The sequence below is a fragment of the Piliocolobus tephrosceles genome, chromosome 12, assembly GCF_002776525.5.
Source record: "Piliocolobus tephrosceles isolate RC106 chromosome 12, ASM277652v3, whole genome shotgun sequence".
In the NCBI taxonomy this organism is placed as follows: Eukaryota; Metazoa; Chordata; class Mammalia; order Primates; family Cercopithecidae; genus Piliocolobus; species Piliocolobus tephrosceles.
Window position 1 is genome coordinate 56,761,027 of NC_045445.1, and position 18,792 is coordinate 56,779,818.

The 18,792-nt window shown below is 37.5% G+C and overlaps 1 protein-coding gene across 6 annotated transcripts in view; it reads right to left on the minus strand.

Moving 5' to 3' along the window:
- The window catches only part of DIAPH2 (diaphanous related formin 2), a 927,958-nt gene that overhangs the window by 500,106 nt on the left and 409,060 nt on the right, over positions 1–18,792 (minus strand). For all 6 annotated transcript variants that reach the window (XM_026452159.2, XM_026452160.2, XM_026452157.2 and 3 more), the window contains one exon: positions 13,559–13,660. In XM_026452159.2, coding sequence (XP_026307944.1) covers positions 13,559–13,660 — 102 coding nt within the window. The remainder of the gene's footprint in view (positions 1–13,558; positions 13,661–18,792) is intronic.

Below are 18,792 nucleotides of genomic sequence, written 5' to 3' on the forward strand. Positions count from 1 at the left end.
AGAAGAGAAGAGAAGAGAAGAGAAGAGAAGAGAAGAGAAGAGAAGAGAAGAGAAGAGAAGAGAAGAGAAGAGAAGAGAAGAGAAGAGAAGAGAGAAAAGAGAGAGAGAATGGTGTGAGAAAAGGTTTATAGGCTAGATATATATGATGTATATACCTAGGGGCAGAATGTGAAACAAAGTATCCAAAGAGTCCAGGTAAAGGCCACAGAAGTGGAAGCTAATCACATCAAAGTCTATGTCTCCATGAATTTGCAGGTCTCTTTGTGTATATTTGTGTGGGAATCACTCTGAGTTTATATATTTTTCTGCCTTCATTTCTGCCTCTACCTCTGTCTCCAAATCCCTCCCCACTTTATTTTTCCTTTCCTTTTACTGGTAACTGGCCATCACTAGCACTGAAGCATGCTTTCTATCATTTTATGTTTAGGGAGTAGTTTTTTAGTCTCCCTGGTGACTAAAAAAGCCATAGAGTTGCTTTGAGCAGCTGCCAGTGACCACGCACTTGCTCTCCTGGTCATACTTTGCAGAGCTTATAGGGGCCCTGTTCACCAGGGTGCACTCGGTACCAGATAGACAAGGAACAAAACCCTTAGGCGTATGTGGGCTTTTAGTCTTCTTCAGTTCCTATATCATGTGCCTTCAATCATATTCTTATCCTTTCCATGTTTTGTATTAGCCTACAATGTTTGGTCTACAAACTCAGAGAACATGGATTTGATCTTTTTATAAAAATATCAGCTCCAATTAAAATTACATAACGAAAGTATGCTTTGATAATAATAGTAACAATGATAACAGCAATTAACATTTATTAAGTACTTTGTGCCAGACTTTTTTCAACATTTCCTTTATATATTTATTAACTGATTTGATTATCATTATTTTAATTCCAAAGATGAGAAAAGTGAAACAAATAGTCAGTAACTTGCACAAAATCAAATTGTATGTTGGAAGCCTAAAGATTTGAATGCAGGCCTTTGGGCTACAGACTCCAGACTCTCAACCGCTACCCCACACTGCCTCTTGAGTCTTATTAGGAGAAGTAACTATGATTGGTTGAAGGAGAGATTAATGGCAGGGAGACCATCAGGAAGTTAGCAAAATGGTGCAAGAAACAGGTAATGAGGTAGCATGTTGACAGTAGGAAGATAAAGAAAACAATGGATATAAAAGATAGAAGTAAGGAAGAATAAATGGGACTTAGTAACCAATCAGTTATAGCAGGAGAAAGTCAAAGATGGCTCCAAAGTTTGAAGTCTGTTGTGAGACAGAACAATGTCGGCAATAATGAAGGTAGAAGGAGGTGCTAATTTGGTACAGTTTGTCACTTGGTTGTTTGTTTGTTTCAGGGAATGAGAGTAGATGGATTTGCTTTCCCTGATCTGCTGCTACTTAAATTCCAGTAAGCCAATCAGGGACTAAGGCAGCAAGGGCAGGTAGGTGTAGCTTAGTAGCAACTAAGTCAAATGAGACCGAATTTGGAAACTGTCATGTGATCTGACTGTGTGAAAACAGTCTGCCTAATTTTCTGGCCTTACGTTTCCCCATCGTAAAGTGGGAGAAATTCCTGTAAAGCAGTCTTGTTTTGATGAAAAGAAGGGAGTCAAAATAAATGATCCACACGTTTACTTTCTTCTTTTTTAGGCTCTGCCTCTACAGCTGTGGGAAGGCAGAGTAAAAAGTGCTAGTTCCATAAAGGAAAAGTATTGCCTGGCTGCAACAAAAAATTTGTATTGGCATTTAAGTAAATTCAGTTGACCATCTTGTCAGACATCAAATAGGGCATCTTACTTCTAACAACGATGCTCTTATTTTCCCATTCAAGACTCCAAATCTTGAAGTGATATTCAAATCATAGTAAACACAATGTTAGTTATAATAATACCAATCCTTACCAATATTTTAACCTGCAGAATTTCTGAGAGTTGTTCCTTATTTTCCATGCTCACCCTATAGAAACTCATAATTTTATGTACTTCAAGCTTGGATTATTAACACAGACTAAATGTTCTCCTTGATCCCTCTCAAATCCTCTCAAAAATAGTAAAATGATACCTACATGATAGGGAAATAATAAAATTGCTTTCCTGACATGTTGAATTTTTGTTATTATTATGATATCTGCTAGGATTTGAAACTATAGTTCTAGGGGTTAGAAGTATTGGAGTTGGCAGATTTGGGAGTTATCTGAATAGATGCTATGGGAGGTAAGGTCATTGATGAGGAGACTGCATAGAGAAAAAAAAAGGAAAAAAGAGTCAAAAGCTACATCTTGTGGCACACCTAGTACAGGGTCTTGAGTATATCAATATGTGCTGATTGATTTTTAAAGCACTACTTAGCTGACTAACCATTTTCCAGATCTTTTCCCAAGGACAATTGTCTATTCAACAAAATTAATAGCTGATAGTAATATTTTACTTCCACAAAATAATGTCTTCAGTTATAATGTCAAACCAGAATTGTTAGGGAATTAACTTTGTTGAACTGCTATTACTAGATATTAATCTATCATCAGTCAGCCTGCTTTTCGGAAGAAGTTGTATACCGTAAGGGGTTCAAAGTTGCCCTTTGATCTGGCAAAAATTCTCCATTGATTCATCTCCTACAACAAGGTTTGATACATGGCAGGTGATAAAGATGAAAAGTGATTTTAAAAATAAACCATTGTAAAATGAATGAATGAATGGCTTCATTTATATACATAGGAAACACAATATTCAGTAAAATGCTGGGTCAAGAAGAGGATGCATAGTTTCAAGAGGTATAACAGCAGGCTGATGTGGGGAAACATGAAGTACATGTAAGGTCATTCATTAGCTTCCAGGTAGGTCACCAAGGCCCAATCTTAGCCCAAATTCAGAGCCCCATAGAGCTTTTTTTTTCAAGAACAGGATTTAGAGAATTTTTTTTCTCTAAACCCAGGAAAGAGAGGGTAACAATTATCTGGATTTTCCAGACCCATACTGTAAGTTGCAGTAGGAGAAACAGGGACACTGTAGTTACACAGACATAGGTTTGAGCCACACTTCTGTCACTTTACTTTTTTGAGAGAGGGTCTCACTCTGTCGCCTAAGCTGGAGTGCTGTGGGGTGATCACAGCTCACTGCAACCTTGACTTCCTGGGGCTCAGGCGATCTTCCCACCTCAGCCTCCCAAGTAGCCAGGACCGCAGGCACACACCACCATGCCTGGCTAAGTTTTGTATGTTTTTGCAGAGATGGGGTTGTGCCATGTTGCCCAGGCTGGTCTTGAACTCATGGGGCTCAAGCGATCTGCCCACCTGGGCCTTTCAAAGTGCTGGGATTTCAGATGTAAGCGACCTCACTGGGCCTCACTTTCTAGTTGTATGACCTACTGCAAGTTACCTGGAGTTTCTAAGTATTTCCTCGTCATGAAAATGTATTCACTAAATCATCTATACAGGATGCATTAGAACTTAAATGTGATACTATGTGTATCGCTCCTGTCATAGTAACTGACACAATGTAAACACTGTAAAACAATAGTTACTGTCGTTATTACATTCTTTATTCATCCTCAGAAATTGTCAGTATGAAGGAACCGGGATCCTTCTCTGTTCTCCCAAACCCAATGGAAAGTTTCTCTCATTCAAAATTAAGAAATATATTTCCAGGGCTCAGTGAAGAACAGCTCTCATTATCCACTCTAAGTATCATGCTTTATTTAGCTATTTTTAATTCATAATATACATCTACCATTAGAAATGTTATTATTAAAATTGTATTATTACAAAATCAAGAGATGATGGAGGAGGCAAGCTATGCACGTACATCTCTTAACAAAAGCCACAAACCAGTACATTTTGATCATAACCACATAATTTTTGCAACTATAAGTGTGAATTTTTATGATCAGACCAGTGTACACTGATAGAAACAGTTGAAACTCCATCAGAGGATTTGGATATGTAAGGAGATGTCCTAGATAACTAAGCTTAGAAATAATAGGAAGCACTGAGCAACATCCTCAGCCACACATACCATTATTTTTTTTTTTTTTTTTTTTTTTTTTTTTTTTTTTTGAGATGGAGTCTAGCTCTGTCGCCCAGGCTGGAGTGCAGTGGCGCGATCTCGGCTCACTGCAAACTCCGCCTCCCAGGTTCACGCCATTCTCCTGCCTCAGCCTCCCGAGTAGCTGGGACTACAGGCGCCTGCCATCTCGCCCGGCTAGTTTTTTGTATTTTTTAGTAGAGACGGGGTTTCACCGTGTAGATCAGGATGGTCTCGATCTCCTGACCTCGTGATCCACCCGTCTCGGCCTCCCAAAGTGCTGGGATTACAGGCTTGAGCCACCGCGCCCGGCCACACATACCATTATTAAAAGGCTCATGTCTCATAAAGACACTTGAGTGCACTTAAGTGATATAAGTAAATAAAATAAAAACTCTGCTGAAATGTGTGTTTGTATTTAGTTGTAGTCCCTCGCAGCATTTTAGTTGACTGGCATCCTTTGTTTTATAATTCATTCCTTGAAGTGCTGTGGGATGCTGACCAGGGTATTGTATTAGATAGGGGATTTATTTGTGTTACGATGTACTTGTCTATCAAATCACATCAAGTGGCTCTCATTTCTTTAGCTGATCTTCACTATATTAAAAAAAAATAAAAGAAGTGCATTGACAGCTTTAGTGAGAGCAACTACAAGTGGGTTATTTCCCCAAAGAGTTAGATACAGTTTTGTTTATATAATTTGAATTTTACACACTTTAGTACGTACGCAGCTCATGAATATTGATCTACTACCCAACTAACCTACGAATCCTCCGAGAAAGGAAAAGAGCATAAATGTAAAAATCATGTGTGAAGGGAAAGGAGATGGCCACATGGCAGTCCTATGGTCAGGTGTGGCCTTTAGGGTTATTTCTGTCATCTTTCCTTTTCACTTCTAAGACATATTTCATTAACGCCTATCATATGGGAGCAAAACTGATCCCCCAGTCCCTTCAAAACATAATGTTCAGAATTCATTAGAATTAGCAGATACATTTGTAACAAATACATATTTGCTACAAGGTATTTTTTCCAAATAGTTACTCTTTTGATCCACTGCCCATTGAATATACAGAATCATTTTGTATCTGTGACTATAACAAAAAGAATGATCATGAAACCACATTAAAGGAGAACGGACTTAAGTTTCATAGAAGGCAGAACTGCCTACGGAAATGAGATTCAGAGTCAATACTGTCCAGATTTCTGCCTGGAGTTGTGGAAATAAGGCAGGGGCATTTATGACACCTATAAAGTAAATACTTCTATCTTCTTTTAGACAATGACCTTCTCCAGGGCAGAACCTCTCCTACTTATACTCATTCTAATACTTTCTGTAGCAAATCCAGTACCTAGCCTGGACAAAATAACCAATACAAGTGTACCAACTATATGGAGTCAATGCCAAATGTTTGTATATTAGATGTCATGAGAGAAAAGGGTCATACTTAATCTGTGAATTGAAGCCTTGAAAAAACTGAGTGTTGAAAACTGATTCTACATCAGAAAAATAATGATGTACTGGTAGAGAATATTTCCCCAAAGATAAAAATATGTGGAATTACCCATCAACAACCATCTACTTGTCTTTAGAACAGAATACAATAACATTGTGTGCCCCAAAAGGCACTATAAACTCGAAGAATCGCACTAAAAAGTTAGGCAAGAATTTTAAAACACCTTTCTGAAAACATGTTTCAGGCCAAGAACGCCATCAACATTTCTTTCTTTTTTTTTTTTTTTTTTTTTTTTTTTTTTGAGATAGAGTCTCGCTCTGTCATCCAGGTTGGAGTGCAATGGCACGATCTGGGCTCACTGCAACCTCCGCCTCTCGAGTTCAAATGATTCTCCTGCCTCAGCCTCCTCAGCAGCTGGAATTACAGGCACCCGCCACCATGCCCGGCTAATTTTTGTATTTTTAGTAGAGACGGGGTTTCACCATGTTGATAAGGCGGGTCTCGAACTCCTGACCTCGTGATCCACCAGCCTCAGTCTCCCAAAGTGTTGGGATTATAGGCATGAGCCACCGTGCCTGGCCACAGTCATCAAAATTTCTATGGTGGTGTTAGGAATTAGTGATACGTGGGTGGAAAAAATGAAAGGGTTAACTTTTGAGTTTTTAAAAATTTAATGAAAACCAATCAATAGCAAAATTAACTGACATCTACTGACCTAATTTGAATATTCAATTTTCAGGTGGTTTTATTTTACCTCATTTTATTGCAAAAGCTGATGGAAATAAGAAATTCTGTCACAAAATATTGACTATTATGAGAAGTTAATAAGAGGGATAAGAATATAAATACACGTACTTGAGAATGAGTCATGGTGAGTTTTCTTTTACCTGATCTCAAAATTATTAAAGCAGCTTTTTCTCAGATAAAATGAATATACATCTGGAAGTAAGAGCTAGCAATAATATTTACAAAAGTGATGAAAATAGAAACAATCAGGGCATTACATATCGAAACACTTAATATTCTGAATGCAGGCATATAAAATAAAGAAAAAATGCAATTTTCACACTGAATATGCAAAAGTGAAAAATGATTTGATATTAATGGAACAGAGGACTTACAATTTTCTATCCAAACTAATTGCCTTTGATGATATGTGGAAGGAAAAAAAGCTTTTAAGAATTTTCTTTTCACCTGGTTAAGCTATCTTTATAGCTCATAAGCTCTTACGAGGCTTTTAAAAAATTAAAAAGCACAGTAAATTTACAGTTGTACTTCCAACTATATGCATAAATCCTCTCCTCCCAACTTCATATATTTGTCCAAAAAAATTTAAATGTGCTGTCAGCAACATCACGTAATCTGTGCTTTCTATAATGAAGATTTCTACGCCCAAGCCAATTTCAACATTTTTTGTTAGATTATAGCTTTAGAATGTTTTTAATTGAAAAATAAGTGTAATTTTGAAGTCAGAAAAACAAAGTCCCGATTACTAAGAGAACTAATTATTGCCTTCTTTTCCTCAGAAGGTGTGTTAGTTTAATAGATACACACAGTATGGGTCTCCATCCCCTGTGCAAGATAAGTGGGAACTTCCATAGCTCTGAGGTTTGAGAACAGCTGAGCTGCAAAGACACTCAGAAGAGTCTAAAAGCTCCTGCTGAGGGTTCTAACTGCCAGAGCTTTCAAAAATCTGTGTGTTTTTTTTTTCCCAGTAAAGGTACAGCACATAATTACAGTGATGTACCAAATTCAATTCTGTGGGAGGCAGGTTGGAGGACAAGTCAGTGGGAAGCTATGCAGCCAATCTATCCCTAAACGAGATTATTGATCACAGAATATGTGGGAGCGAGCATATCTCCCTTACCAGAATCTGTCTCTAGACAGAGGAAAAGTCTCTGGGTTTTTCTATTTTTTTTTTTTTTTCTCTTTTTTCCAAATGGTTGCACATGATTATAAGCAAACCTAATGATGTGGCTGCTAAAAAAACCCAAAGGTTAGAGAAAGCTTAGTAGCTTAGTTACTGCCTTAGATAACTTTCTTTCTTTCACAATTTCCCCCAGTTTTGTCAATTTTATTGTTTTTTTGTTGTTGGTTTTTGTTCCTAAGACAGGTTCTGGTTCTGTTGCCCAGGCTGGAGTGCAGTGGTGCAATCTTGGCTCACTGTAACCTCTACCTCCCAAGCTCAAGTGATTCTCCCACCTCAGCCGCCCAAGTAGCTGGACTATAAGCACACAGCACCATGCTTGGCTAATTTCTGTATTTTTTGTAGAGACCGGGTTTTGCCATGTTGGCCAGGCGGGTCTCAAATTCCTGGGCTCAAGCGATCTGCCTGCACTCGCCTCCCAAAGTGCTGGGATTCAGATGTGAGCCACCTCGATCAGCCAATGTGTTAATTATTCATTATCATTATTTTAATGAATATTGCAAGAGTAATCTAATTTTTGGCATATTTATAACCCTAACTGATGAGATGATGAGATTTTGTGTCTATGATCTAAGAAGTTAGATAATCATGGAAACACTACAGGGCACTACACAGAGTTAGAGCATTAAAATCAGGAAATAAGGCCAGGTATGGTGGCACACAGCTATAATCCCAGTGCTTTGGGAGGCTGAAGCAGGAGGACTGCTAGAGTCCAGGAGTTCAACACCAGCCTGGGCAACACAGCGGGACTCCATGTGTACAGAAAACTTTTTTTTTTTTTTTTGAGATGGAGTCTTGCTCTGTCGCCCGGGCTGGGGTGCAGTGGCTGGATCTCAGCTCACTGCAAGCTCCGCCTCCCGGGTTTACGCCATTCTCCTGCCTCAGCCTCCCGAGTAGCTGGGACTACAGGCGCCGCCACCTCGCCCGGCTAGCTTTTTGTATTTTTTAGTAGAGACGGGGTTTCACCGTGTTAGCCAGGATGGTCTCGATCTCCTGACCTCGTGATCCGTCCGTCTCGGCCTCCCAAAGTGCTGGGATTACAGGCTTGAGCCACCGCGCCCAGCCCAGAAAACTTTTTAAAGAAATTAGCCAGGCATGGTGGAACTTGCTACTCAGGAGGTTGAGGTGGGAGGATCACTAAAACCTAGGAGTTCGAGGCTGCAATGAGGTATGATCTCACCACTGCACTCCACCCTGGCGGACAGAGAGAGAACCTGCCTCTTAAAAAAAAAAAAAAAAAAATCGGGAAATACTATTTATGGTTTAAGGAGAGGAAAGGTTTCGAAAAGGAGCTTAAACTCTTTTATGTTATCAAATGTCACATAGATACAGAATAAGATAGGACTGAAAGAGTCCACTTGATTTTCCATTCATGCAAATGCATTCAAGAAATATTTGTTAAGCACACGTGAATAAAATCAACATGACTCATCCATTTATAGAACTTGCAATATAGTTGGGATTATAGACAGTCAAGAAGTAACCTCATAAATAAACATTTAATTAAAATCCATGATAATTTCTAGAAAGGAAAATTTGAAAGGTAATCTGGGAGAATTTAGTAGGGAGATCTATTTCTGACTGAAAGGCAAATGACGGTACCACTGGGAAAGCAAAAATTAAGCTATGACTCGAAGTATAAACAAGAGAGGGAGGCAACAAGCGGGAGTAAAAGAGCAGCATGTGCAATGGTCCTGAGCAGGAAAGAACATGGTAAGTTCAAAAATAAAATGTGGCTGAGGCATAGTGAGCAAGAGGCCAAATAGCAGGTGATAAAAGTAGGAGAGGTGGGCAGGTGCCAGACCAGATAGTATATTCTAGGTCACAGTAAGAAGTTAACGCTTTAGCTTCAGTGCTATAGAACAGCACTGGTATTTTAAGCAGATAAAAATTATGATGCAATACAGATACACTCTAGAAACATCATACTAAGAGTTGTGCCGAGACGGATTTGGAGAAGGGCAAAAGTGGTAGTGGGAAAAACAAGATAAATGTATATTGTGATGGTTAATTGCACTGATGATTCTGGCTTGGGCTAAGATGGTGGTGATGGAGACAAAGAGAAGTGAGTATACTCGATGTGTATTTTGGATGTGAACAGGATTTAAGGGACTTTCCTAGTTCAATTTCAATGCATTATTTAAGGCAGAATTCTGATCACCATTGGTTGGACAGTGAATGAGAGCTAAGGAAGTAGAGAGAAAAAGGAGACTGATCTTTGAAAAAAACTGATGCTAGGAAATGGAGAGAAGGCAGTAGCAAGCAGAAACCTCAGTCAGGAAGGATTTTTATTCATCCATCCACCCATCTATCCACTCCTTTCCAGGCAGCAAATGACTGAAGATTTTCTTTTTTTCTCAACAGCAGAGCAGAGTGGAAACTGACAAATTGAGGAAGTAATAAAATAACTAACAGAAGGAAAGCAAATAAGAAATACTACCACCTAAAGTAGGCAGTGCATAACAAAGCCCAAAACTGAAGTGAGAAGATTAGCATGTAGTAGAGCATCACATACACACCCACATACCCACAACCCAGGAGCACAGTGGCTAAAGCACTGGCTACAAATACAGACTGCTAACATTTGAATCATTTGAATTCTGTGACTACTAGTTACTGTGTGACCTTGGACAAGTAAACTAATCTTCCTTGGGCCCAGTTTCCTCCTCCCTCTTTTTTTTTTTTTTTTTGAGACGGAGTCTTGCTCTGTGGCCCAGGCTGGAGTGCAGGGGCTTGATGTCAGCTCACTGCAACCTCCGCCTCCCAGATTCAAGCGATTCTCCTGCGTCAGCCTCCTGTGTAGCTGGGATTACAGGCATGTGCCACCGTGCCCAGCTCATGTTTGCATTTATTTATTTATTTTAAGTGGAGTCTCATTCTGTTGCCCAGTCTGGAGTGCAGTGGTGCTATCTTGGCTCACTGCAAGCTCCGCCTCCCGGGTTCACACCATTCTCCTGCCTCAGCCTCCCAAGTAGCTGGGAGTACAGGTGCCTGCCACCACGCCCAGCTAATTTTTGCATTTTTAGTAGAGATGGAGTTTCACCATGTTAGCCAGGCTGGTCTCGAACTCCTGACCTCAGGTGATCCGCCCACCTCAGCCTCCCAAAGTGCTGGGATTACAGGCGAGAGCCACCGCGCCTGGTCAATTTGTGTATTTTTAGTAGAGATGAGGTTTCATCATGTTGGCCACGCTGGTCTTGAACTCCTGAACTCAGGTGATCCTCTGGCCTCGGCCTCCCAAAGTGCTAGGATTACAGGCATGAACCAACACACCCGGCATCCTCATCCTTAATATGGAGCCATTAATAGTGCCAAACTCACCGGGTTGTCGTGAGAAATACCTAAGTTGGTGGAAGTAAAAATGCTTCTCATAGAATCTGACAAGTTAAGTCCTCAATATTTATTTTGTTTCTATCCATACTAATAGCAACAACAATAATGTTAATGATAACTGAGCTCCTCTTTTTCTGAGGTTTGACACAGAATGAGTAAGTAAAAGATATATAGCTAGAGAAAACTTTGTAGGTAGAAGAGATATTGGAGGTTCTGAAGTCAAAGTGATGTCTTTATTCTCTGGCAAGTAACAGGTTAGGATGTTCGTGGTAAGTTAAAAGAATGGGGAGGAGACAGAAGACTTGAGGAGAGAAGGAAAGGTATGGTATGGCCACTATGGAAAAATGAAAGGACGCAGAATAGGGAGCGAGTGAAATAACTGTTAAAACGGCAGTGAGAGTCTGATTGAGGTAAAGGCTAAAATGTCAAAAAGATACCAATTGACTCACTTCACCAAAGGGAACAGAAAGAAAGAAAGCAAGATAGTCAGAAGTACAGTGAGAATGTAAAGGAGCTTGGATTTCATTCTGTAAATTCAGGGAGATACTGGAGGTTTTCCATATAGAAATCATGTGATAAATACACTAACAATGTTAACAAGAGAAGAGAGCAGAGGCAATGAGCCTTTCCAGTTTGGAGCCTCTCTCATTACTGCAGATGATTCTATTAAACAATTTCCAAAATTGTCCTCACATTGGGCTGTTGATATATGTTTAAGGGTTAAAAAGTGTTTGGATGTATACACACAGAAGTGAATTGAATTTCAGCATACACCTAGAGAAATAAGTTTTAGCAGAATTTCTATTGTTACAGATTTAAATTATACTACTTTCTAATTTCAGGCTCAGACTTGGGCTCAATAATTGTCCTGTAATTCAATTCCATAAACATTTATTTACCGTCCATTTTATACATAATATTGTTCTAAACACTGAAAAGTACACGTTTAAAAGACTAACGTATATCATTGTTTAAAAAAACATTTCCTTGATGTGAATGCAGCTAAACTTTATTGGGCAAATCCTGATTGATACTATCCTAGGTAATTTACATGGTGTAAACTAGTTTGTAATGTCCTTAACTTTTTTCCCCCCACAGACATGTAGCTAAGAATGGTGAGAGTAAATAAGGGGACTAGGTTACTTCATGTACACACAGCCTCAGAATTATTTATGGTTATGTGCATAAACAAGAAATCTCTTCCATTTTCTATTTTGCTTTTAGTTCAGAAGGTATATTGCTTTTTATGTCCCCAAACTTCATTTCCTCAGTGTGGTACCAAGGATATGCCTCTTGAAAGGACTTGCTTGGCAAACTAATACATCTTCCAAGATAAACTGCATTCAGAAAAAAAAAAAAAAATGACTTCAGAGAAATTGTGTAGTATACCTACTGTAAAACTCATAACCATCATGACACAGCTGAATTCTCAGAGGGATATATAGCCTTGCTTCAATTATAATATGAATCCAAGCAGCTCAGGCTTCAAATGTGGACTTTGGTCTAAATAATTGTATTACTCAATATTGTGCTAAATTGCTTTTAGTTAACAAATGATATCGATCAAATTTAGAATTTAGTTAATTCACCTTGTTCAAAAATAAGAGAAATAAATACCTTTCTCAGATGCCATTATATGCTCTATCTGATCCCAATTATACATTCCTGATTTTCTTTGCAAGAATTTGACAGAATCCTTCTACATAAGTGTAGTCAATGCCATGTCTCAAAATTAATAAACTCTAAATATGGGTGAGCATTTATTGCACATGTTCAAAAGGAACATGCTCAGTCCCATCTAGCACAGTTTGACTTTAAACAGGATTTTTAAACTGCAAGGTATCAAATTAGATCAATTCTAACATACTATACTATTTAAAAGTTTACAGAATATTTTGGATAAGGCTGAAAATGTTTGACTATTAGGTCCAATGGTAATTTTTAAATTCTTAGTATGCAAATGGAAAATGTTCAGGGAGCCAGGGTAAAGTTGGTGACCATAATGGAGCTATTTATTCATATGGCAAACAAACTTGCACTGAACACCTAAGTAAAAAATAGCTTTTTCTCCAAGAAATTAAATAAATCATAGTGCCCTCTTTTCCTGCCATTTTTTGTTTTTGTTTTTGTTTTTTGTCAACTATTTGAATAGTCAGTTTGGGGAATACTTAATATATAACTATAATCTGGAATTCAAAATTTATACTTATTCATCTTTTGTACCCCTTAATATGAAGGGCAGGATAAGAAAAAATAATTCATTCTAATAATAATTTAACTACATGATGATTTCAAGACATGATGTATAAGATTTTCTTCCCAACTAAAATAGCACGTTTCAAGCTTTAAATCAATTAATGACACTATATGAAATCTAAAATCCTTCTACTTTTTCTGACACGATATATACCCTAGAAAAAGAGTCTCTATTACTTTGCTAATTATCTAGTAAATATCCTTTTATTTTAACCTATTTTTGGGGGGTCAAATTCTAACATTAAGATCTAAATGGAAGGAAAAATAGCCCACATAATAATAATGTATACTGTTTGGATATATTAATAGAATTAAAAATTGGCACTGTTATACAAAAGATCCCCTGGGATATTTTGAAGTATTTTATGAGTGAGAATATTTTATTATTTTTCAATGCCATGACAAATAACAATAGGTAAAAAAGGATTTTTTTCTGACAGCCAATATTATATTAAATTATGTAGCGATACAGTAATGAAAAAATAATTGATAACTGAAATATTTCTTTTCACTGTTTCTGGCAAGTGTTAACCTCCCAGCTGAGTTTGTGGTCCCTCATGTTGGATACATACCACAACTCCAAATTGTTCAGGCTCACAGAGGTCATCATATTCATTCTTAAGCTCTGCTAATTCATTGAGTATCTTCTGCTCAGGAAGATGTTTCACAAGGTTCTAAAAAGAAATAAAAGTATAAAAGTTTAGTGTTTTAGTATCAGAATTTTAAAACATGCATTAACAATTATGAAAGTGATTAATTAGGACAGGAAATTTCTGATTATGGTTCTGTTATGGTACCAGAGTATCAGCCCTTCCCCGCCCCTCCAAAATTTGACCTAAAAATGAACTACAATAAATTGTGAATAAAATGTATAAACTTGTTTGGTATTTGTACAATATAGCATATACATATTGAATAAAAGATCATATAAGAATAAATGGTATTCCAAAATTGAGTAAACTTCTGGGACTTAAACATATAGAATAATTTTTAGACTTTGTTTCTAGTCATAAAATTAGTCAATCTAAACTAAAAACAGAAAAATACTATGTAGAATTTGCTTATATACAATAATAATAAAAAAGAAAGGATCAACTCTACTATTCATAATTTTTCAAAACCTGGAATCATCTTCAATCTTATAAATTACACTTGGTTTGCACAACATCTCCCATTACCTACAATGTCTATATTTAAGTACACAATGCATTCCTACTTTTAATGGAGAATCAAGCAAAAGTGATGAAGTCTGATGCATGCTCAAATTTGATGACTCGTATGAAGTGAATGTGTCCCTCCAAAATCCTTATGCTGAAATCTAATTCTCAACGTGATTATTCTTAAAGGCAGCGCCTTTGAGGGGCAGTTAGGTCGTAAGAGTGGAGCTCTCACAAGTACAATTAGTTCTCTGTTAAGAAGAGGCCAGAGAACTAGCTTGCTGTCTTTCCACAATGGAAGCATGCAATGAGAAGTTAGCAGTCTGCAACCCAGAAGAGGGCCCAACTACAGAAGAGGGCCCAACTATGTTGACATCCTGAACTTGGACCTCCAGCCTCCAAGATAGTGAGAAATAAATTTCTGTTGTTTATAAGCCTCCCAGCCTTATACAAAACACCCCAGCTAACAAAAGCAAAATGTACATTCTTCTCAAGTGCACATAAAACATTTTCCAGGATAATCATGTCAGGCCACAAAACAAGTCCTAATACATTTTAAAAAATTAGTATCATACAAAATATCTTTGTGATCACAAGTGAATGAAACTAGAAAGGAATAACAGAAGGAAAAGTGGAAAATCCTCAATTATGCAGAAATTAATAAATAAAATTTTAAGCAACCAATAGGTCAAAGAAAGAACCACAAGGAAAATTAGAAAATACCTTGAGAGGAATGAAACTACAAATACAACATATCAAAACATATGGAATGCAGTGAAAGCAGTGCTAAGAGGGAACATTATAGCAGTACATGTCTACATTAAGAAAAAAAAAAAAAGACTTCAAAACAATAAACTAACTGTACATCTTAAGGAACTAGAAAAAGATGAGCAAACTAAAGCCAAAGCTAATAGCAGGAAGGAAACAAAGATTAGAGAAAAACAAGATAGAAAACTTAAAACCTGCCTGGTGTGCTGGCTCGTGCCTGTAATCCCAGCACTTTGGGAGGCTGAGGCAGTTGGATCCCTTGATCTTAGGACTTCAAGACCAGACTGGGAAACATGGCAAAACCCTGTCTCTACAAAAAATACAAAAATTAGCCAGGCCTGGTGGCTCATGCCTGTGGTCCCAGCTACTTGGGAGGATCACTTGAGCAAAGGAGGTTGAAGTTGCATTGAGCTGTGATTGTAACACTACACTCCAGCCTGGGCAACAAAGTGAGACCCTGTCTCAAAAAGAGAAACAAAAAAACAGAAAAGAAAAGAAAAAGAAAACTTTAAACCAATAGAGAAAATTAATGAAACCAAGCCAAAAGTTGTATATTAAGTTGTATATTAGTCCGTTTTCATGCTACTGATTAAGACACACCCGAGCCTGGGAAGAAAAAGAGGTTTAAGGACAGGCGCAGTGGCTCACACCTGTAATACCAGCACTTTGGGAGGCCAACGCAGGCGGATCACCTGGGGTCAGGAGTTCAAGACCAGCTTGGCCAACATGGTGAAACCCCATCTGTACAAAAATACAAAAATTAGTCGGGCGAGATGGTGGGTGCCTGTAATCCCAGCTACTCGGGAGGCTGAGGTGGGAGAATTGCTTGAACCTGGGAGGCAGAGGTTGCAATGAGTTGAAATCATGCCACCGCACTGCAGCCTGGGCAACAGAGCAATACTCCGTCTCAAAAAAAAAAAAAAAAAGGTTTAACTGGATTTACAGTTACACATGGCTAGGGAGGACTCAGAATCATGGTGAGAGGCGAAAGGCACTTCTTATATGGCAGTGGCAAGGGAAAATGAGGAAGAAGCAAAAGCAGAAACCCCTGATAAACCCATCAGATCTCGTGAGACTTATTCACTATCATGAGAATAGCACGGGAAAGACTGGCCCCTATGATTCAATTACCTCCCCTTGGGTCCCTCCTACAACATGTGGTAATTCTGGAAGATACAATTCAAGTTGAGATTTGGGTCGGGACATAGCCAAGCAATATCAAGTTAGTTCTTTGAAAAGGATCAAAACAAACAAACAAACAAACAAACAAAAAATGCCACAAACCTTTAGCTAGATTGATGAGTTTAAGAAAAAGAGAAAACTCTAGTAATTAAAATCAGAAATAAAAGTGGACATTACTATTGATTTCATAAAAAGAAAAAATTACAAGAGAAAATTATGAACAATTATTTACCAAAAATTTTAATAACCTAGAAGAAATAGACTAGTTCCTAGAAATTAAAAAAAAACTACTAAAATGGACACAAGAAGAAATAGAAAATCTGAATAGATCTATAACAAGTAAGTAGATTGAATCAGTAATCAGAAACCTCCACATGAAGAAATGCATAGGACCCAATAGCTTCACTGATGAATTCTACCAATATTTAAAGAAGAATGTATACCAATTCTTCTCAACTTTACCCAAAAAATGAAGATGGGAAAACTTCCTATCTCTTTCTATGCAGCCATCATTACCCTGATAAGGAGGTTGGTAGAATATACTACAAAAAAACTCTAGGCCAATATATCTTATTAATACAAATGTAAAATTCCTCCAAAAAATACTAGCCAACTGAATTCAGCAGCATAAAAAAAGGAGTATACACCATGATCAAGAGCAATTAGGCAAAAAAGAAACAAAAAGACATGTAATTAGGGAAGGAAGAAGTAAAAGTATTTCTGCTCACAGATGACATGATCTTATATGTAGGAAACACTAAATCATCCGCAGAAAACTGATGGAGCTAATAAATGAATTCAACAAAATTGAAGGTACACAATCAATGTGCAAAAAACAGTTTGCATTTCTATGCACTCACAATGAACAGTCTATAAAAGAAATTAGTAAAACTATTCAACTTACAATAGCATCTGCAATAAAATACTCTCTCACACTCAGAAGAACGGCTATTTTCAAAACAGTGGAATATAACTCGTGTTAGTGAGGATGTGGAAAAACAGGAACACTTGTATGTTACTGGGGGGAATGTAAAATGATGCAGTCCCCATAGAAAACAATTTGGTGGTTCCTCAGAAAATCAACACAGAATTAACATACGACTCCAAAATTCCACCCCTAATATGATGGTTATGTGTCAACTTGAGTGGGCAAAGATGTGCTCAGATTAAACATTATTTCTGGGTATGTCTGTGAGGGTGTTTCAGGATGAGATTAGCATTTTAATTGGTAGACTCAGTAATGTTGATTGCCCCCTCCCCCGTATAGGTGAGAATCAGCCAATCATTTGGGGGCCTGAACAGAACAAAATAGCAGAAGGAGGAGGAATTCATCCTTTTGCTTCCTGTCTGCCTGCTTGAGCTGGGACATTGATCTTCTCCTGTCCTTGGACTGGGATTTACACCGTGAGTTCTCATGGTTCTCAAGCCCTCCGACTGAGGACTTGGACCAGATTTACACCACTGGCTTTCCTGGGTCTCCGGTTTACAAATGGCAGATCATGAGACTTCTCAGCTTCCATAATGTAGTGAGCCACCTCCTCATAATAAATCTCTTTATGTACACACGCACGCGCACACACACACACACACACACACACACACTCTATTGGTTCTGTTTCTTTGGAAAACTCTAATACGCTTAGGTATGCACACAAAAAACTAAAACCAGGAACTCAAACAGATACTGTACACAAATATTCATAGCATCATTATTCAATATCCAGAAGGTAGAAACAACCCATCTGTCTATCAGCAGAAGTATTGATAAAATGTAGTATGTACATACAATGGAATCTTAGTCATAAAGGAATGAAATTTTGACACATGTCATAACATAAACCCTGCAAATATTTCACTTAGTAAAACAAAACAGATATAAAAGAACAAATATTGTATGATTCCACTGATATGAAGTATCAACAATAGGCAAAAAGTAGAATTGAGGTTACCGGAAGCTGGGGGTAGAAGGGTATAAGGAGCTATTGCTTAATAGGTTTAGAGTTTCTGTTTGGGATGATGACAAAGTTCTGGAAATAGTGGTAATGGTTGTACAACAACACAAATGTACTTAATGCTTCTTTATTATACACGTAAAATGGGTAAAATGGTTAGTTTTATGTTACATATTTTTCCACAATGAAAAAGATAACTAGGGTAGGGAACACACAATATTATACCTCCACTATAAGTACCCTTTTGTTCTCCTCATTTATCTCTTCCCTCCTCCCACTCAATTTTGCCTTTCCATTAAGCTCTGGGCCTGCAATGGCACCAATCATCTAATCAATGAGACCCGTTCTAAAATATTGCACCCTTTGACTTAAATATAAATATGGATATAACCACATATATGAATACTAAAATGAAATCAAGGGCATCCATTATTTTGCTCCATTAGTTTTATTTTCTCTTATAGAATAAGAAGGTAAGTAAATATCAAGATATTATTTCCATTTTTTCAAATATTTTTGATGCATGGAAATTACTCAATTGTTTTTAAAAATTGTTTCTACTGATGGGATTTTTTTTGTGAAGTATGTATGTTATTAAGAAAAACAAAGACTCAGTTTGGTAACTTGCATAATTTTCACCACAGTGAAATCAAATTAGAAAGATTAAGATCATTAAAATTATTTAAAATCAATTCTGCATATTTAAAAATCTCCACCTCAATTTTAAGCTATAACTGTGAAAATAAG